The 22,285-nt window shown below is 39.6% G+C and overlaps 1 protein-coding gene across 10 annotated transcripts in view; it reads right to left on the bottom strand.

The window, feature by feature from the left end:
- cdk14 (cyclin-dependent kinase 14) overlaps positions 1-22,285 on the bottom strand; it is a 953,540-nt gene that overhangs the window by 588,949 nt on the left and 342,306 nt on the right. For all 10 annotated transcript variants that reach the window (XM_041183640.1, XM_041183641.1, XM_041183642.1 and 7 more), the window contains one exon: positions 2,920-3,043. In XM_041183640.1, coding sequence (XP_041039574.1) covers positions 2,920-3,043 — 124 coding nt within the window. The remainder of the gene's footprint in view (positions 1-2,919; positions 3,044-22,285) is intronic.

Raw genomic sequence — 22,285 nt, 5'->3', positions numbered from 1 at the left:
GGGGCATGGACAGGATGGATAGGGAGCAGCTGTTCCCTTTAATTGAAGGTTCAGTCACAAGGGGGCATAAGTTCAAGGTGAGGGGCAGGAGGTTTAAGGGGGGATGCGAGGAAAATCTTTTTCACCCAGAGGGTGGTGACGGTCTGGAATGCACTGCTTGGGAGGGTGGTGGAGGCGGATTGCCTCACATCCTTTAAAAAGTACCTGGATGAGCGCTTGGCACATCATAACATTCAAGGCTATGGGCCAAGTGCTGGTAAATGGGACTAGTTAGGTAGGTCAGGTGTTTCTCACGTGTCGGTGCAGACTCGATGGGCCATGATTCTGTGATTCTTACACAGACTCCTCTGCATCATGTGTCATTTTGCAGACCCTGCCTCTCTTCTTTGGACATCTAATGATATTTCAAGTCACACCTGAAGCACCTATTAACTGTTCTTTGGATTCATTTGTCTATTATTCCAATTTTGTCTTCTGCTGTAAAAGGCAGATCTGCTAAAGGTTCTTTCATCCTTATTTCGCTTGCCTTGACCCCATCCATTATATCGATGCTTGTAACCAGTCCTTGGATCGTTTTGAAATCTGACGATCATGAAGTTCTCTATTCTTTTCGTCGCCACATAATGTTCCATTTGTTCCATGGAAGCAAAAGGAAATTACAATTTTTTCAGCAATTTTTTCAAGGCAACAGCCATCTGATCCAACAGGATCTGCCCCTCTGAGAATCAAGCACCAGTTAGAACCAGGAGCCTCTCCATGAGAGATACTATAGCACAATCTGACAATTTAAACGCTGGTATTGCTCCAGGGATCCCCATATTGGATTTTGCCAATCTTTTATACAATTTTTATACAATCTATTCAAGTCCACCATAGAAAGACTATGGGTTTTCCAAAATCTATCAAAGTCTGACCCACGCTTCATGCGCATTTAGTAGATCATCTTTCTTGTGGCTTTCATCCAAGAATTCCAACAGAAGATCCAAACCTTACTCACTATCCAACTGATAGGCATCATGCTCACAAAATACTTTACTTCTGATTTTACTTCTTATAGGAAAACCAACGCAATGGCCAAACCTTGTTTCTCTTTTTTCGTAGGCATGTAACCGGTATCCACATATCCACTTTATTCCTGCACTGGTCACATGGTTCATACTCTGAAAATACTGGATGGTAATCTAATCCTGATGATTTACACTTGATTTCGCCCATTTTTTACAATGGCTACAAGAATTGTAGTTTTGTCTGCTTTTTTTTATTGCTGCCAAACTTCACCTTCAGGCAGACATTTTCGTTACAATGTTATGGCCCGGAAAGCCAAATAGTAAAGGAACCAGCCAACTTTTACAGACTTCCATGTTTATTTGGAAAATTACACATTACAAGCTTATACTCCTTATACAACATACATTGTTTTCATCTGTGCCTATTTATATGAACTCAAATGCAACCCCAGTTAATGCCCACCTGCTGCTTACAATTAAAAACAACATACAATTAACAAACAGGACTTGGTACGAGTTAGGACATTGATAACAGAATTTTGATGGCTCCAAGTTTACAGCAGTTTACAGTTTTAAGTTTACAGAGACTAGCCAGGGGTGTATTGGAATACTCAAGTCCAGAAGTAATGAAGACATGGATAAGGGTTTCAACAGATAAGCTGAGGCAAGGATGAAGTCAGGCAATGTTAGGGAGGTGGAAATAAGCATTCTTACTGATGTCATGGATATGTGATCGAAAGCTCATCTCAAAGCCAAATGTGACATGAAGATTGTGAACAGTCTGGCTCAGCTCCAGACAGTTGCCAGGGAGAAGGATGAAGCTGGTGGCTTGAGAACAGATCAGAGATAAACACAGGTTGCTAGCTGCTGGCATTTCTGTAATGCCCCTCAATGTTAATATTGTGAAACTGATAAACAGTATTTAAGAATTCTGCTAAGATTCTACTTGCTAAAGTAGGAAGTCTATTATAAGATAGTTTTGAGGAGAGTACAAAATACCTGCTTAAGATAAAAAAGCACAAACAAAGCATTTCTACATAACCACATGCGGACGTTTTGACGAAAATGCTGCCATAAAATTATGTTCATGTCAGGGACAAAAGCCTTAGCTGTGGCAGAGTAAAGGGAATTTTAAAAGATACATTGAGAAAAAACACAGCCAACAGGGAGGAAAAAAAGTCAAACCAATTTTCATTTTCAATAAAGAACAGAATTTGACAAAGGAAGCCTTATATTTTGTACGATTTAAAACAGAAAATGCAATATACAGTATACACATTGCAATGAAAGGTTAATTCTGTAAGAGTGAACTACAAAGAGCTTGGAGAGATAGGTAAAGCTATTGCACCCAATCAAATCTGATTGTTTTTTTGAGTACCAGTTCTACCTAATCACTTCACACCATGCTCCATAATTCTTTCTTTCTCTAAACACTGTTTCTAATTATCTTTTGAATCCATTTAGGTTGTCTGCTTCAATGATCTTCCTAGGTAAGACATTCAGAACTTTTATTGCACTCTCAATCAAAATCTTCAATCAAAATCTTCCAGTGCATTTCCTCCTTTATTTAATATCTCAACTTTAAAACTTCTGCTCTGTTATATTGGGACCTTACAGTGAAGACATTATCTTGATCAATTCGATCTTGGAACTTCAATTATATCACTTTAATATCATCTATTTTCCAAAGAAAACAAGCCTGACATTTTTAATTTAAATTCCTCATTTCTATACAAATCTTTGTTGGTTGCCTCTTTACACTTTCAAGAATAATTACAGCCTGGAATTAGATTATATGAATGGCACAAATCTAGCTGTCGTCCAATTAACAAACGATGCAGTACATTTAAATTTCCCTCTGCTAATGTAACCATACTTTTTGTCTCTACTTAGAATAACTGTCATTTCTTACCAAAGTCTGCCAGTTTCAGTTCCCCAGTATCACTGATAAGTAAGTTCTGAGGCTTCAGGTCTCTGTGCAAGATGTATCGCTGATGAATATAGGAGAGGCCCCGCAGCAACTGAAACAAAAACAGCTAAAAAGACAAAAATGGAAACACAGCAATAAGTTGGCAGCCTGAAATGTCAGAACAGTTTTTGAAATCTAAGTTTTTCAATTGAGATTTGTAAAAAATGATGCATATTCAAATATGATTACTTCATAATAAACCAAGCTATGTCAAATTTCTAAACTCTAATCCTTTAAAACAATGAATGCACCTATTTTACGTTAGTCTAGAGCGCAGGATGGCATGACAGAAACAGCACCAAGCATACCCAATAATGAGGTGTCAACCTCAAATCTAATGGGCTTTTAAAACTAACTTCCTATTTATAAGGGGGTCCCTCTGTAAAACAGAATACAGTATCATAATATAATTTTAATGTTTCTTTCTTGATTTGGTATGTCTGCTGACTGTTTTCAAACTTCAAACCTGGATTATTGTAGGTGCACATTTTATTGAGACCACCATAAATGCTATCTACAATCTGCCAGAAGGATGCATGATTTGAAAAAGGACATGCGGTAAAATGTCTATTTTTCCTCCATCATGACCTCTATTACCTCAAGGTAGAATGGCTTAGTCTTTCACAGTGCTCTCACTGAACAGAAACAAAGCATCGGCATCTCTCACATTGGACCAACTTCCCCTTTTTCAGAAAAAAATTCTCCCCTTTCAAAGTCAGAAAATAACAGAATTGCTACAGCACAGGAGACCATTCAAGCCCACCATGTCAGCACCAACTCTCTGTTGGAGCACTTCACCTATTAACATTCCTCCACCTTCTCCTTATAACCTTTACATTCCTTCCTTTTCAATAACAGTCTAATTCCCTTTTGTTTGCCTCAATTGAACTTGTCTCCACCACACTCTCAGGTAGTGCATTCCAAACGCTAACCACTGTGTGGAAAAGGTTTTCCTCAAAGCTTTTGCCGCTTTGGCCAATTACTTTAAATCTGTGCCCTGTCATTCTCGATCCTTTGATGAGTGGGAACAGTTTCTCTCTATCTAGTCTGTCCAGACCCCTCATGATTTTGAATGTGTTGATCAAATCTCCCCTGACCCTTCTGTTCTCCAAGAAAAACTGCCCCAACTTCTCCAATTCATCTATCTTCTTAACTGAAGTTCCTCATCCCTGGAGCCATTCTCATGAATCTTTTCTGCACACTCTCCAATGCATTCAAATCTACCTAAAGTGCGGCCCAGAGCTGGACATAATACTCCAGCTGCCGAACTAGCGTCTCACACAAAATCAACATAACCTCCTTGTTCTTGTACTCTATGGCCCTTTTAATATAGGCTAGGATACTGTATGCATTTTTAACCGCTCTCTCAACCTGTCCAGACACCTTCAATGACTTATGCACATATATACACAGATACCTTTGCTCCTGCACCCCTTCAGAGTTGTATCATTTATTTTATGTTGTCTCTCAATGTTTTTCCTCCCAAAATGAATCATTTCATATTTCTCTGCATTGATCTTCATCAACCACTTGTCTGTCCATTCAACCAACTTGTTTATATTGTTTTGAAGTTCTACATTGCCCTCCTCACAGTTCACAATGCTTCCAAGTTTCAAATTACCTGCAAATTTTGAAACTATGCCCTGTACATCAAGGTCTAGGTCATTAATATATCAGGAAGAGCAAGGGTCCCAACACTCACCTCTGGGGACCTCCATACAAACCTCCCTCCAGCCTGAAAAATCTCCATTAACCACTACTTTGTTTCCTGTCACTCAGCCAATTTTGTATCCAGGTTGCTACTTCCCCATTGATTCCATGAGCTATAACTTTGCTCACAAGTCTGTTGTTGGGCTTCTTTCAAATGTCTTTTTAAAGTCCATGTACACCACATCAGCAGCATTGCCCTCAACAACCCGCCCTGTTACCTCTTCAAGAAAAACTCCAGCAAGTTAGTTAAACATGAGAGGGGATCTCATAGAAACCTATACAATTCTAACAGGAATAGACAGGGTAGATGCAGGAAGGATGTTCTCAATGGTGGGGGGAGTCCAGAACCAGGGGTCACAGTCTGAGGATATGGGGTAGACCATTTAGGACTGAAATGAGGAGAAATTTCTTCACCCAGAAAGTGGTGAGTCTGTGAAATTCATTACCACAGAAAGTAGTTGAGACCAAAACATTGTATGTTTTCAAGAAGGAGTTAGATATAGTTCTTGGGGCGGAAGGGATCAGAGGGTATGGGGAGAAAGTGGGAGCAGGCTATTGAGTTGGATGATCAGCCACGATCATAACAAATGATGGAGCAGGCTCGAAGGGCCGAATGGCCTAATCCTGTTCCTAGTTTCTATGATTTCCCCTTAACAAATCCATGCTGGCTTTCCTTAACCCACATTTGTCCATGTGACTGTTAATTTTGTCTTCTGTCAAGAAGTTTCCCCACTACCAAAGTTAAACTGACTGGCATGTACTTGCTGGCCTTATCTTTACACCCTTGTTCAAACATTTGCAATTGCCCAGTCTTCTACCCAACCCAACCCCACCCAAGTCTAAGAAAGTGCCTCTGCAATTTCCACTCCCATTTCCCTCAGTATCCATGAATGCATCTCACCTGTTTCAAGTAATTTATCAACTTTTAAGTATAGACAGCCTATCTAATGCTCCTTATCAGTTTAAATTCCTTTCAGAGTATTAACTACATATTCTTCTACCATGGCCTGGGTAGCATCTTCTTCTTTGGTAAAGACAGATGCAATGTGTTCATTTAATACATCAGCCATTCCCGCTGTCTCCATTCACAAATCCCCCTTTTGATCCCTAAACAGCCCAACTCCTCCCGCCCTTTAACCATTTTTATGCCTCTGCAAAACTTTGCAATTCCCTTTTATGTCAGCTGCCAGTCTATTTTCATGCTCCCTCTTTGCTTCTCTTAGTTGCTTTTTCATGCTCCCTCTGAACCCTCTATATTCAGCTGATTCTCCAGCTTACATCTGTCATGAGCATACTTTTTCTTCTTCATCTTGATCCCTAACACTTTTGTCATCCAGGGAGCTCTGGATTTCTTTACAGTACCTGTCCCATCCGAGGGATTATACTTTGACTTGTGCCCTCTCTTCTTTGAAGGTAACCCATTGATCAGCTGCCATTTCCCCTGCCAACCTTTGATTCCAACTTATTCTGCCCAGGTCTATTCTTATTCAAATCAAATTCATTCAAATCAGCCATTCAGGCCTTCTATCATGTAGACTGGTGGCATTTTGGTGGCATAAACAATCATCTGACTTATTCCTATCTGCCTGCATGCTCTTTCCCTTTTCTCAAATTAATAGTATTCCTCAGGGCAACCATGAAAACTCCAGAAAATTACAAGACAGATTTCAATATGTAAATCGTTCCTAAGTAGCATCTAAAGTGAAGACTCAAAGTACTTTGGAATGTCATAAGCAACATTTCCCTTCAGACTTAGAATACTCAATTTGAAAAGCATTTTGAACTTTCATGTGATGTGCTTGCATGGTTCCTGCACTCTGCTGATGCTGAATGTTGGTGGCTGCAACTTTTCAGTAATCAGGATTCCATGCAAAATTGTTGCAGACCCACTATGCAATTTGAATCCATTTGAATAAACTTTGAAAATTTCTCCCAAACCCCATGAAAGCAAATAATTTATACTCAAACTCTCTGATCAAAGTCATGGTAAAGCAAAGTGCTTCTCTACACTTTGGTTGACCACAGGAAAAAAACACCATTCTTGTAACCACTAACTAACAACAGATCTGTCGCAATATAACAGAAGGTTACACTTGAAGCCAAGTTTTATACTAAGTGAGCTTGACACATTGTGAACAGTGTGCCATATTGAATTATGTTTTTGTATACAAATCATAATTGCCAAATTAGAAAAGTATGAAAAGCTGGCCAATAGCTTCAAAGTCCCCCCAAAAAGTTGAAAAATTCAAAAGCGGCACTGATGTGTGAAAAGTACCAACCCACACTTTGTAAATTAAGTAGTGGGTATACACAACATGCTTTCACAAGTACAGGGAAAAAACAAATAAATGAGAGCATGAAGAGGTGATCCAAATGTTGAAGGCGCAAAATTGGTAACCCCCCAGGGCATTTCATTGAACAATTAAAAATGATGCATTCTGCTTCATTTATGTCTCATAATTAACAGATCACTGTGTACGATAGGTAGGAAGCATATGTGGTACACACACACTTCAGACTCAATAGAAGTGGCAGGGAAGGAAGAAAACCCTACTTTATTCTGATTTCTGTCAAACACCAAAAGTCAGACCAGGCAACCAAAACACCAAGAGTACAAAAATGCTGACGGTTATATACATTTGCCCCATGAATTAAGCATGATGCTGCAACCAATGATTGAAACTATACATTGTTGCAGAATAAAGGAGAAAACTGATGTTGCACTCAAAATCAACAATGCTAGGGGCATAATATGACAGCTAAGTATGTTTTTAATTACCACTTTGAAAATAGAAGTCATATAATACAGGTATGCTAGAATTCCAGGAAGATTTAGAGCTACAAATTTTACAGAATGGTCATAAAACTATCAATCATATAACTTTAAGATTTACATTGATAGTTAAGAGATTTTGAGTGTGTAATCAGGCTCACGTTAACTAGATATTGCAGGCAGTCGTGAAAAGGGACAATAAATTCACATTATGCCACAATTTTCAGACCACAGCAGCTGTTGGCATCAGCCAGCCAGCCAGCAAGTTCTGTCATTTCTTTCAGGATTGCTAATTTACTCAGGGGAATGTTAGGACCAGAATCAGAAGGTTTTGCTCCCCAATGTCTAGCCAATATTTATCTCCGTCAACATTTTAAAAAATAATTATCTGGTCATCATCACATTTATGTTTGTGGGACCTTAGTGAGCAAATTGACTGCTTGGTTTTCTACATTATAACAGTGATCACACTTTAAAAGACCTTCACTGGCTGCAATGTGTTTTGCAATGTCCTGAGGTTGTGAAAGGTGCTATATAAATGCTAACCTTTCTTTCTTCTATGTTTTCTCTGCACTGGTCATTCCCTCAAAGTACTGAAATCCAACTGTTTTATTTATTCCATTCATTACTTACAATGCATAAGTCAACCGTAAAAAGGAATGTGCAGAGGTTGAGATGTTAAGATTACCAACGTTTGTGCTAACTGGCTATTAACTGGCCTGACAACACACATTACTCATTTATCCATGCCAGTTTGGATGTAACCAGGCATGTCTTGAGACTGGAAAACAACTTTCAGTAACACAAACACAGCAATATCAGTGCTGTATCTTTAAGGACATTGCAGATGGCAGAGACAATGATTGGAAGACCCTGCTGTCAAATCATGCAAGCTGTATACAGAATAGTCTAACAAGATTTATTTTAAAAACCAACGTAAGACTATGCAACTGCTAATTTAATAAGATTGATTCATTTACATTACACTGAATACCATCCAGCCTTAGGAAGATTTGCAGTTATTTTGATGCCTGCTTCATCCTGTTAGAGAATCATGACAGATGAATGGTGGAGGCGGACAAACAAAAGGACAAAACAAGGATGCAGCTGGCAAAGGCGTTAATGATATCATCTACAATAACAGAGTTACTGGGCACCAATCACATCCTCACACATAATGTATTGTAAAAGACAGGGATGGTGATGATATATAATGTCATGAAGCTATTACTGTTTGTAATATTATTGGAAAATATTTTTCTTTTAAAATAAAGGTTTAGTATGTGGGTGTGTCTTAATTGGATTAAAGCCAGCTAGTCTGGGTGCTTTGATGTTTATTAGTTTTGACATGTGAACAGAGAAGAAGAATGCATTTGCATTTTTTGAATAGAGCATTCAAGAAGTGGGGTGAAATCTACCATCTAGCTAGCAGATACCAAGCAATATATTTATATTACTAATAAAATTGGTACTATGATGGGGTTTTATTGTTAAAAGGTGGAGTTCAAAGAGGCTGGTGATACAACGCAAATTTACATTCTTTGGACTGTGCTAGGTATAACTTCAGCAGTTTTGTGTGTGTAGGGTAGAGGCAATGTGAGATCAAAAGCAGCTGTAAGCCTCCAACTGTCTCCACAGGAACCAAAATGAAAAGAAACTAATTTTGAATTTGTAAGGTAAAAATGCTTTGTCTGGTGTCTGGTTAAATCTATGGGTTGCTGTTGCCTTAATGGAGCTTAGTTTGGGATTTTGTTAAAAGTTATGATTGTAGTAATTTGTAGCCAAGTGTATATATTTAACTTGAGTAAATTAATAAAATAGTTCAATTAGGTTAATATAAAACCTCTCGAGAACTGGTAGTATGATTCCTGAATTTAGAGTTGCATCTCAAACATAACACTTAAAATTATGGGCTATGACACTTGTTTAGAGTTTCCCTCTGGGATTTTTTTTTAAATAACTGAGCTTTACCAACTGCTCAGTCATAACTGGGAGCTCACCTGGGATAGATTATATTTCCATCTGCCTGATTGGTTTGGAATTGATGAAACTTAAAGGTTACGTGTATGAGAGGCAATTTGAATTCAGGAGTTGGAGAGGTATTTTAGAAGTGGTGAGATGGCAAGATGACTTTGGTAATTGCTAAAACTTGTCTAGGAGTAGAAGAGATAACTTTGATTGGTTTGGAGAAAATGGCCAAAAGTAAGCTAAAAGAGTTGGCAGATAAATTAAAATTAGGGTTACCTAAAGGTGCTAGGAAATCAGATATAATTAAAAGTATAGCACAGCATCTACAGTTGGAAGTGAAACCTGACACCAGTGAGTCACAAAACAAAAACAAAAACAGAATTAACTGGAAAAACTCAGCAGGTCTGGCAGCATCGGCGGAGAAGAAAAGAGTTGAAGTTTCGAGTCCTCATGACCCTTCGACAGAACTTGAGTTCGAGTCCAAGAAAGAGTTGAAATATAAGCTGGTTTAAGGTGTGTGTGTGGGGGGCGGAGAGAGAGAGAGAGAGAGGTGGAGTGGGGGTGTGGTTGTAGGGACAAACAAGCAGTGATAGAAGCAGATCATCGAAAGATGTCAACAACAATAGTACAAAAGAACACATAGGTGTTAAAGTTAAAGTTGGTGATATTATCTAAACGAATGTGCTAATTAAGAATGGATGGTAGGGCACTCAAGGTATAGCTCTAGTGGGGGTGGGGAGAGCATAAAAGATGTAAAAAAAATAAATCAATTTTTTTTCCTTTTTCTCTTTTTATAATGGAAATAGGTGGGAAAAGGAAAATCTATATAATTTATTGGAAAAAAAAGAAAAGGAAGGGGGAAACAGAAAGGGGGTGGGGATGGGGGAGGGAGCTCACGACCTAAAGTTGTTGAATTCAATATTCAGTCCGGATGGCTGTAAAGTGCCTAGTCGGAAGATGAGGTGTTGTTCCTCCAGTTTGCGTTGGGCTTCACTGGAACAATGCAGCAAGCCAAGGACAGACATGTGGGCAAGAGCAGGGTGGCAAGCGACAAGGAGATTTGGGTCCTTCTTGCAGACAGACCTCAGGTGTTCTGCAAAGCGGTCGCCCAGTTTACGTTTGGTCTCTCCAATGTAGAGGAGACCACATTGGGAGCAACGAATGCAGTAGATTAAGTTGGGGGAAATGCAAGTGAAATGCTGCTTCACTTGAAAGGAGTGTTTGGGTCCTTGGACGGTGAGGAGAGAGGAAGTGAAGGGGCAGGTGTTACATCTTTTGCGTGGGCATGGGGTGGTGCCATAGGAGGGGGTTGAGGAGTAGGGGGTGATGGAGGAGTGGACCAGGGTGTCCCGGAGGGAACGATCCCTACAGAATGCCGATAGGGGGGGTGAAGGGAAGATGTGTTTGGTGGTGGCATCACGCTGGAGTTGGCGGAAATGGCGGAGGATGATCCTTTGAATGCGGAGGCCGGTGGGGTGATAAGTGAGGACAAGGGGGACCCTATCATGTTTCTGGGAGGGAGGAGAAGGCGTGAGGGCGGATGGCGGGAGATGGGCCGGACACGGTTGAGGGCCCTGTCAACGACCGTGGGTGGAAAACCTCGGTTGAGGAAGAAGGAGGACATGTCAGAGGAACTGTTTTTGAAGGCAGCATCATCGGAACAGATGCGACGGAGGCGAAGGAACTGAGAGAATGGGATGGAGTCCTTACAGGAAGCGGGGTGTGAGGAGCTGTAGTCGAGATAGCTGTGGGAGTCGGTGGGTTTGTAATGGATATTGGTGGACAGTCTATCACCAGAGATTGAGACAGAGAGGTCAAGGAAGGGAAGGGAACTGTCAGAGATGGACCACGTGAAAATGATGGAGGGGTGGAGATTGGAAGCAAAATTAATAAGTTTTTGCAAGTCCCGACGGGAGCATGAAGCGGCACCGAAGTAATCATCGATGTACCGGTGAAAGAGTTGTGGAAGGGGGCCGGAGTAGGACTGGAACAAGGAATGTTCCACATACCCCATAAAGAGACAGGCATAGCTGGGGCCCATGCGGGTACCCATAGCCACACCTTATATTCCACTAGAGCTATATCTTGAGTGCCCTACCATCCATTCTTAATTAGCACATTCGTTTAGATAATATCACCAACTTTAACTTTAACACCTATGTGTTCTTTTGTACTATTGTTGTTGACATCTTTTGATGATCTGCTTCTGTCATTGCTTGTTTGTCCCTACAACCACACCCCCCCCCCCTCCACCTCTCTGTCTCTCTCTCTCTCTCTCTCCGCCCCCCACACACACACCTTAAACCAGCTTATATTTCAACTCTTTCTTGGACTCAAACTCAAGTTCTGTCGAAGGGTCATGAGGACTCGAAACTTCAACTCTTTTCTTCTCCGCCGATGCTGCCAGACCTGCTGAGTTTTTCCAGGTAATTCTGTTTTTGTTTTTGTTTTGGATTTCCAGCATCCGCAGTTTTTTGTTTTTATAGCAGTGAGTCACAGCTGGAGGAGGTGGTGAGACTTCAGTTGCAAATGAAGAAGCTCAAATTAGAAGCAAAGGACAGAGAAATGGCTTTTTAAAGGGAATATGCGAATGCAAAGGAGGAGGAGGAGGAAAGAGAGAGAAAGACTTCCAACTGAAAGTGGTGGCAGTTAGAAAAGAGATGTCAGTAGGTGAGTAAGGATTTATCTCCAGATTAGGCCTCAGTGGGGATAAGGTTAAATTTGTACAAGCTCTTCCAAAGTTTGAGGAAAACATATTCTTTATTTCATTTGAGAAGTTAGCTAAACGGATGAAATGGCCACAGGAAAACTGGACATTATTATTAGTCTAAGTTGGTAGGTAGGGGGCATGAGGTATATGCTTCACTTTCAGAAGAAATGTCGATAAATTGTGATGTGAGCGCATATGAGTTTGTTCCTAAAACATACAGGCAGAAATTTAGGAATGAGAAAACAGCCTGGACAAACTTATATTGAGCTTGAAAGAGTAAAAGAAAGTAATTTTGATACGGTGGATACGAGCGCTAAAAATAGAGAATGTATGCAGCTCTTAGGGAAGTAATTAATTTGGAAGAATTTAAAAATACAAACCCTTTGGTAGTGAGAATTCATGTGAAGGAGCAGATGGTTGATTCTTGTAAGACCAGCAGCAGAGATAGCTGATGATTATGAGTTAGTTCATAGAGGTAAACCTTTTTTTTATCACCCTTTCAAATTGGAAAAAGATAGAATGTGGAAAGGTGAAAGGAAGGTAGTAGTCAGGGAAGAGGAGCAGCTGGAAGATCCCAGGAAGTTTTTTCTCAGAATAAAAAGGTGCTGAAGTTAGAAGTGACATTCGAAAATTGAGATGTTTTCATTGTAATAAAGTGGGGCACACAAAGTCAGTGTGTTGGATGTTGCAGGAAAAGTCTGTAGGAATTACTGGAGTACAGAAAAGCTCTGGAAGTAAAATTACTGTGGGTTCTGAGGTTCAGGCACAGGAAAACCCAGTGGTTTGTGTACAGGTGAAACAGAGAATCAGTGAAAGGTAAAGAAGTGAGAATGTTTTCACAGTTTACTCAAGAGAATTCTGAAGAGCAGGCTGCAGAAATGTTAAACACTTTGTATATGAAGGGAAAGTCTTCCCATGTGTACAGGGTGGAGTAGGTAAGGATGTTAAAATTTTAAGAAACACAGGGGCTAGTCAATCCTTAATGTTGAGAGATAGTGATATTTGTTGTTCAAAGGGAGTATTGCAGGAGAAGGTAATAAGCAGCAGGGTTCATGGAGATGCTAAATCTATTCCGTTGTGGAAGGTAAATTTAAAGAGCAAATGGAAGTCAGGTGAAGTTATAGTTGGAACGGTAGAGAAATTGGCCATTTCAGGGGTTCAACTTATTCTGGGTAATGATATAGCTGGATCGAAAATGTGGGTGATGCCTATGGTGGTTGAGCAGCCTGTAGAAGTGTTTTCAACAGAGGTGTTACAGAAGGAACATCTTGGATTGTTTCCTGATTGTGTTATGAGATCAAGGGCTTGTAAGGAATAACAAGATAAGCAGGCAGTTCAAAGGCAAGAAAAAGGTTGAAATCCAATTTGCTGACACTGTATTTGATAACATTGTTCAAGAGGAAGGAATGCAGGACATTTCAGCTGAAATATTTAACTCAAAGAGGTTAGTGGAGTTACAGAAAAATGATTTGCAATTAAAACAGTTATATCAGAAAGCTTATTCAGAAACAGAAACAAAATGTAGTTCAGTATGTTATTATCTTCAAGGGGATATTTTGATGAGAAAATTGAGGGCGGATCATGTTTCAGCAAATGAAAGCTGGAGAGAGGTGCGTCAGATTGTTATCCTATTAGGGTATAGAAATGAGATTCTAAGGACTGCTCATGAAATTTCAATGTGAGGACATTTAGGAATTAGGAAAACACAGGAAAAGATACGTAAGTTTTTTTTTGGCCAGGATTGCATTGGGATGTAGTCAAATTCTGTGGAACCTATTGTACATGTCAAATAACAGGGAAACCACAAGCAGTGATTAAGCCAGCACCTTTAATCCCAATACCAGCATTTGAAGAACTTTTTACCAGGGTCATGATTGATTGTGTCGGACCCCTCCCTAAGACTAAAAGCGAAATCAGTATTTATTGACAATAATGGATGTGTCTACCAGATTTCCTGAAGTGATGCCTTTAAGAAATATTACAACAAAGATGATTGTGGAGAAGTTAATTACTTTTTTTTTGCAATATATGGTTTACCTAAAAAAAAAATCAGATCAGGATTCAAATTTCATGTCACAGCTGTTTAAGCAAGTAATGAACGGTTTGGGGATAAAACAGTTTAAAGTCAACAGCGAATCATCTGGAGTCACAAGAAGCTTTGGAAAGATGGCATCAAACTTTAAAAACTATGATAAGAGAATACTAACATAATTATGCACAGTATTGGCATACAGGAATTCAATTGTTGTTATTTGCTATTAGCAATGCTCTAATGGATTAACTGGTTTTAGCCCCTTTTAACTAGTTTATGGTCATGAGGTAAAGGGATGACTGAAATTGATTCATGAAAAATTGGTGGATCAAAATTCAGAAGCGACTCTACTGGATTACATAGCAAATTTCAGGGAAAGATTGAACAGAGCATGTGAGCTGGCTAGGGAATATTTAAAGATATCACAGCAAGTGATGAAAGTGAAAGCAGCTAAAAAGGCAGCTAAAATTTGCAGTTTTGTTTCTGGAAAGAAAGTGTTTGTTTTGTTACCAGTACTAGGCGATTCATTAAATGCAAGAAAGTACCAGGTGCTTCATTAAATGCAAGAATTAGTGAGCCTTACAGGATTGAAAAGAAATTGAGTGAAGCAGAGGGTGTGTCATGTAAATATGCTTTAAAAATACTTTGACAGGGAAGAGGAACAAAAAGAGATATTAGTGGTGGTGGGTGATGAGAAAGACACAGAAGTTTAGGACTCTGAAATTGATTTTCCTCTATTCAAATTGGATAATGAAGGGGTGCTTGAAAATTTAAACAAAACGTTGAGTTACCTTCCAAGCAAATGTCAAAGTGATTTGGAAAGGTTATTGCAGTCACAAAAACCTATTTGTGAAAATAAGTTGGGAGAGACACTTTTAGCTTAGTATGTAAAGGAATATCATCTTCAATAAGGCAACCACCTTGTGGATTAAATCCAGCAAAGTTATCACAAGTACAAAAAGAAGTTGATTTTATGCTTCAAAATGACATTATTGAGTCTAGTTGCAGTAACTGGAGTTCGCCTATTGTACTGGAAACGAAACCAAATGGCACACAAAGACTGTTGTGGACTATCAAAAGATGAATGCGGTGACAAAAGCAGATTCATATCCTATACCACGGTTGGAGGATTGCATTGAGAAAATTTATCACAAAGATTGACTTGCTAAAGGGATATTGGCAGGTACCATTGTCAGGGAGAGCAAAGGAGATGTCAGCTTTTGTAATGCCAGATGGACCATATCAGTTTAAAGTCATGCCATTTGGTATGAAGAATGCGCCTGTGATATTTCAAAGACTGACAAACAAAGTAATTGCGGGTCTCAGCAATTGTGTGGTTTATATTGATGAACTAATCGTTTTCAGTCAGAATTGGGAGGAACATTTACAGCATCTGGGAGAATTACTTACTCGAGTACAAGAAGCTAATTTGGTGATGAACTTGGTTAAGAGTGAATTTGCAAGCGTGCAAGTTACGTATCTAGGGTATACCATTGGACTTGGTAAGGTAGCTCCAAGAGATGTGAAAGCAAGGCTATCATGGATTTCCCAGTGCCTACAACAAAACGAGAAGTTTTGAGATTTCTGGGCATGAGTGGGTTTTACCAGAAGTTTGTACCAAATTTTAGCCAAGTGGCTGCTCCACTGACTGAACTATTAAAAAATACTAGAAGTTTCAATGGACACTGGAGCGTCAGATGTCATTTGATAGTTTGAAAACTGTATTAACTGCAACACCAGTGTTGGACATACCCAATTATGCCAAGCTATTCAAGGTGGCCATTGATGCAAGTGACATAGGCATTGGAGCTGTACTGTTACAAGATGACAACACTGGAATTGAAAAAGCAATCGGATATTTTTCACTGAAGCTGAATGTACAACAGAGACGATATTCAACAATCGAAAAAGAGACTTTGGGTTTGGAGCTAGCATTGAAGCATTTTGAATTTGATGTTGCAAACAAATCATCAGAAACAATTTTATAATATACATCTGTATTAGAACAGAACCCTGTTGTTCATGTTCCATAGCTCCTTATGTTTCAAAGAAAACATGCTGGTCTATTGACTGGTTAAAGTTATTACAGTTTATCATATCTACTATAGTTCAATTTAATTAACTCTCAACTCTCCACCTTGTCCAATATATCCACCACTTCTTATTTCTTCCAATGCTTTCTCATGTAGCAGTAATGGACTGTGTAAGCTTCTTGTATGATCAAGCAGACTGAGTATATGATATCAGTTGCAGCCATTCGGCAAGTGAAACTTGGTTCATCAACATTATTTTCCTTAACCAGCAGCAAAGAGCTGCATGACGACAACATCAAGATCTGCGAGGTCACACTGCATATGATGAGGTGCCAGAGCAACATTCAAAACTCCAGTGGCTGATGGTAACCATTTTCATGACGGGTCAAACACAAGTACTGAACATCAATTTTCTTGTTAAGATCACCAGCATCTGATCTAGGTCAACCTCAGTTTCCAAATGCAATTGCCAATCACACCCTCTTGATTTTTTAATTCCTTCTTCCCATGCTTATTTATCCATTAATTGTTTATTTTTTTTGATATTAAGTCCCATGCCCCTATTACCAATTGAATAGTTCAACTCACCTATATCCTTACATCAATGATACCATTTTGGAGCAGTCAGCAAGAAATCTTCACATATCGATACTGAACATGCACCAAACATACAAAATAACCACTAAGCACATTAAAGGTTATAACATTGCACTTTGTTTAAAAACATAACAGTCTTTGTACAGCATAAAACAATGTGGAATTCATTCATTTTTGCACATCACAGAATCACAGTGCAGAAGGCGCCCTTCGGCTCATCGACTCTGCACCGACACGTGAGAAACACCTGACCTACCTACCTAATCCCATTTACCAGCATTTGGCCCATAGCCTTGAATGTTATGATGTGCCAAATGCTCATCCAGGTACTTTTTAAAGGATGTGAGGCAACCCGCCTCCACCACCCTCCCAGGCGGTGCATTCCAGACCGTCACCACCCTCTGGATAAAAAGGTTTTGCCTCACACCCCCCCCAAACCTCCTGCCCCTCAACTTGAACTTGTGTCCCATCGTGACTGACCCTTCAACTAAGGGGAACAGCTGCTCCCTATCCACCCTGTCCATACCCCTCATAATCTTGTACACCTCGATCAGGTTGCCCCTCAGTCTTCTCTGCTCCAACGAAAATAACTCAAGTCTATCTAATCTCTCTTCATAACTTAATTGTTTCATCCCAGGCAACATCCTGGTGAATCTCCTCTGCATCTCCTCCAGTGCAATCACATCCTTCCTATAATGTGGCAACCAGAATTGCACACACTACTCCAGCTACTGCCTCACCATGGTTCTATGCAACTCCAATATGACCTCTCTACTTTTATAATCTAGGCCTTGACTGATACAGGCAAGTGACCCATATGCCTTTTTCAACACCCCACTAACATGCCCCTCCACCTTCAGAGATCTATGGACACACACGTCAAGGTCCCTTTGTTCCTCAGAACTTCCTAACGTCATGCTGTTCATTGAATACTTTCTTGTCAAATTACTCCTTTCAAAGTGTAGCACCTCACACTTTTCAGGGTTAAATTCCATCTGCCACTTATCTGCCCATTTGACCATCCCATCTATATCTTCCTGTAGCCCAAGATACTCAACCTCACTGTTAACCACCAAGCCAATCTTTGTGTCATCTGCAAACTTACTAATCCTACCCCCCACATAGTCACCTATGTCGTTTATATAAATGACAAATAATAGGGGACCCAGCACAGATACATGTGGTATGCCACTGGACACTGGCTTCCAGTCACTAAAGCAGCCTTCTGTTATCACCCTCTGTCTCCTATAACTAAGCCAATTTTGAATCCACCTTATCAAATTACCCTGTATCCCATGTGCATTTGTCTTCTTTATAAGTCTCCCATGTAGGACCTTGTCAAAGGTTTTGCTGAAATCCATATCAACTACATCAACTGCACTGCCCTCATCTACACACATGGTCAGCTCAAAAAATTCAATCAAATTTGTTAGGCATGACCTCCCTCTGACAAAGCCATGCTGACTATCCCTGGTCAAACCTTGCCTCTCCAAGTGGAGATAGTTTCTCTCAATCAGAATTTTCTCCAATAGTTTCCCTACCACTGACGTGAGACTCACTGATCTGTAGTTCCCTGGCTCATCTCTACAACCCTTCTTAAATAGAGGAACCACATTAGCTGTTCTCCAATCCTCTGGCACCTCCCTCGTGTCCAGAGAGGAATTAAAAATTTGGGTCAGAGCCCCTGCGATCTCCTCCCAAGCCTCCCTTAGCAATCTAGGACACAAATCATCCAGACCTGGAAATTTGTCCACTTTTAAGCCTGCCAACACCTCCAATACCTTGTCACGCCCTATATCAATTTGCTCAAGAACCTCGCAGTCTCTCTCCACGAGTTCCATACCTTTATCCTCATTCTCTTGGGTGAAGACGGATGTGAAGTATTTGTTCAACACTCTACCTATGTCTTCAGGTTCCACCCATTGATTGCCCCTTTGGTCCCTAATGGGCCCTATTCTGTGTAATGGGTTACAGTCACCCTTAAAGTCATCCGAGTACTGTTCCACCTCATAAGCTTAGTGGCTAGAAAGCAGATCCATCTAAACATACTATCCAGGCAACTTATCACAAATGACAAGTGCCCTGTTGCGGTATCAATGTATAAGCCCCACCATTTTCAAAAACGTGCCAGAAAACCTTCATCACTGCCACATCAACATATGGATGCAGCATCACACATGTACCAACCTGCGGGATTTGTCAGACCTGTTGGAAACCATTTTCAGTGCAGAGCCCTGATAGCAGGAATGGAGCACGGGTTATTAGCAAACCATTACTGGAGTTCTGACTCCAAGCCTGACAATGCCTATAATCTATTTTAGAGCACAGGATATCTAGCAGGTCTCCTATACATAAAATGTGGTGCAAAGTTAGAAACTCATCCTTCCACCCCTGTTAAATAGCTGCATCGAGTAAACGTCAAGTACAGATGTTGGACATCCTCTTCCCCCTTCCCAACAAATCCTGTCACAGCAGTCGAGACCCAGCAAACCTGGTCTCCACTTCTGTTTCTTAACCTTTGCTCCCAGAAAACTGAGATTATCCTGGGGCCAAGGGTTAGGAACATCAGCCCCGATATCTTCATAAACGGAATAAAAATACAAGCTGCTGAAGAAGAAGAAAAAGTTAATGTATGCTTTGCACGTTCTACAGAATTGCTTTGTCTCCTGTTGAAAGGAGTGCACCAAAAGCCTCGAGAGAACTAGTATTTTAAAAAACTAATTAATCTTCTTGGAGTCTGTTTGTACATCTCTGAGTAATAAACTCACTCTCATTCTTACAGCAAGCTTACTCATACTGGGGGAAAAAAGTAAATCAGACAGTTCACTCTTGTCTGTCTTCAAGGATCTATCAGTTCAGTGATAGCAAGAGAGAGACATTGCCAGAGATCTAGGGTCAAATCATACATAACCTTTCCCTCTTTAGACATCAGTGAGATGAACTGGAGAAAATCTGGTGAGTGAATAAACAGTAATGATAGAAAAATTGAAATCTTATCTGCAACATAAGCCTCCCAGCTATTTTCTGTTAAATCGATTCATATTCTTCTAAAGTTGTGATATCTACAGAAACTGACTTGACCATGGCTGGTCTTGATAACACCTGCACCTGATATTTTTTATTCCCTTATTATTTTTAAAGTTTGGCATTCTAAACTCCAACAGGTAACTGCCCTTATAGGCTGGATTTCCTCAATATCACCGAGATTACTTCCACAATCATTGTTGAAAGTGGTACATTATCGAGCTGGACTGCTGACCGCTTATGCGAGCATATCTTTTATACCTTTTTTATTAAAAAGGCTCCAACTGGGATTTGAGCTCTACCTTAAGTAACTTAGTTATCAATGTTTGGATAATAGAATCTGTTGGAAGTTGTACCAAATACATTATAAATGTAGAGTGGAATTCAGGTGGCGTGTCCTATATGCTGAAACTAAGAAACCTCGATTGAAACTTGTGGGGAGAGAATGTGTCATGAGGCTATGGTGAACAAGAGCCTTGTTCTATTGAAATTCATGGTTGTGCAGGCTATGATAGTCATAGCCTGTCCCTTTCCTAATAGAAGGCCAACTAAAAGACTTCACCTTGAATCAGATCACTAGCTGCTTCTTTGTGATTTGGAGATTCTAGTAAGTACCATTTCAATGGCATCTTCAACATCAATGTTCATTTGGCTGCTAAAGTCATGAACTTTGGAACATGGATTGAATCCAATTTCCTTTGTCTCACTAATCTTCCTTGGTCTTATGTTTATGCCTAGGAATGTCCATGGGAAGAGCCAGAAATGGCTAAGTGCATGTTTATGTTCAATTCCAGCCTGAAATCATGGGTACAATCTGCACAGTGCAAACACCTGAGGAAGACAAATGAAATGAGGGAAAGCGCTCAACAAAAAAAAAACCAAGCCAGGAATACACCACAAAATGCACTGCAGAAACAATCATGACTGCACAGATATGAGGAAGTGAAAAAGACCTTCTCACTATTGCAATGTGAGAAATGTGAGTGACAGTTTATGAACAGCAAGGCCCCACAAACAGCAGTGAAAAAAAATTACCAAATCACCTGTTTTAATTTTCATGGTCCTTGTTATATAGTCAAAGACAGAATTAGAGAAAGAGTTCATTTCTTATTCATGTAAGTTGTGTGAAGTGTTGTGATTGCAATTAGTGACAATGACAGGAAAAAATAAATGAAGATGGTAATGTAATGACACTAATGCAGGGTTGAAGTGGGAAATTAGATGGCTCCTGCTGAAAAGGTCTGACAGATCCCTGGTGGATTTGTCAAGTTGGATTATTTGCCTTACCCACAGAATTAAGAAATCAATGAATGAGGAACAATGCCATCATGATGGCCTGTAGGGACAACCAGGGGATATAAAAACAACTTAGTTTAAAATTTGGGGTATTTCAATAACAACAATAATCTCAATTGCAAAAAGCTCACTTTGAAAAATACTTCCGGGTGCAATTCTTCTAATGCATGCAAATCAGAGGAGCTGCAGCACCATCTAAGCAGCAGCAAGGTCTAAGTGTTCATGAATACACTCAATTTAAATTATAACCTGTTTTAACTAATTTGACAATCTGTAGCCATTTCTAGCATCCAGAAATAAGAATAACTTCCATGTTAAGATTATAACTAAATATTTGGCTGCTTGTTATAATAGCAAACTGCAAAATATAAATTTAAAAAAGATCCCATTTTGAAATATTACACTAAAATCTTTTCAGAGCTCGGAAATCTACTTTTGACATTACATAATTAAAAATTGCTTGATGTACTGAAACAAAATTATGTTTGATTATTCAAGAGTGAAAATGGGTTTGCAAATCATATCAACTGCCCAAACACAATTGGCAACAAAATAGAAAGAAAATAACTGAGTACATTTACCTGAAGCCATATATTCAAAAAATTGTAATTAAATGACTAAATGTATACAGGGACAGGGAAGGCTGTAGACAATCTCATGGTTTAAAGGAAAAGTAGAAATGAAACGTCACTTAATACTTAAAGCATCTGTACCACCCAATGAGATTCTCATTTTCGAATCTACCGTCTCTACCATCTGTAAAGGGCGGGGGCTTAATTTGGCATAACATTCATTTATCAGCACTACACCTGCTTGCGCTCTGGCCTGTGAATGAAAAATAGAAATTTGTTTAACTGCAATGAAGCTCATAGCTACATAATTAACATTTCCATTGCATCAGGGAAAAGGTTGTTCCATCCCAGCACCCACTCTGCTACTTCATTATATGCCCCATCTGCCAAATGTTCCAGTCATAATGTGGGTATATATACTTGGCTTTAACTAATAGCAGAGCAGGAATCCTGAGGCTTCAATCAATAAATGGAGCATTAATAACAGAGATGCCTAAGCTGCTAAATGTGCATTTGTAAGGGTCAAGGAAATGCTAATTTTGAGTTGTATTGTAAGGCGCATTATATTTTACAACCTCAAAAAGGTCAAAACAC

This window comes from Carcharodon carcharias, chromosome 3 (genome assembly GCF_017639515.1).
Source record: "Carcharodon carcharias isolate sCarCar2 chromosome 3, sCarCar2.pri, whole genome shotgun sequence".
Lineage (NCBI taxonomy): Eukaryota > Metazoa > Chordata > Chondrichthyes > Lamniformes > Lamnidae > Carcharodon > Carcharodon carcharias.
This window is presented reverse-complemented; position numbering and strand designations above follow the sequence as displayed.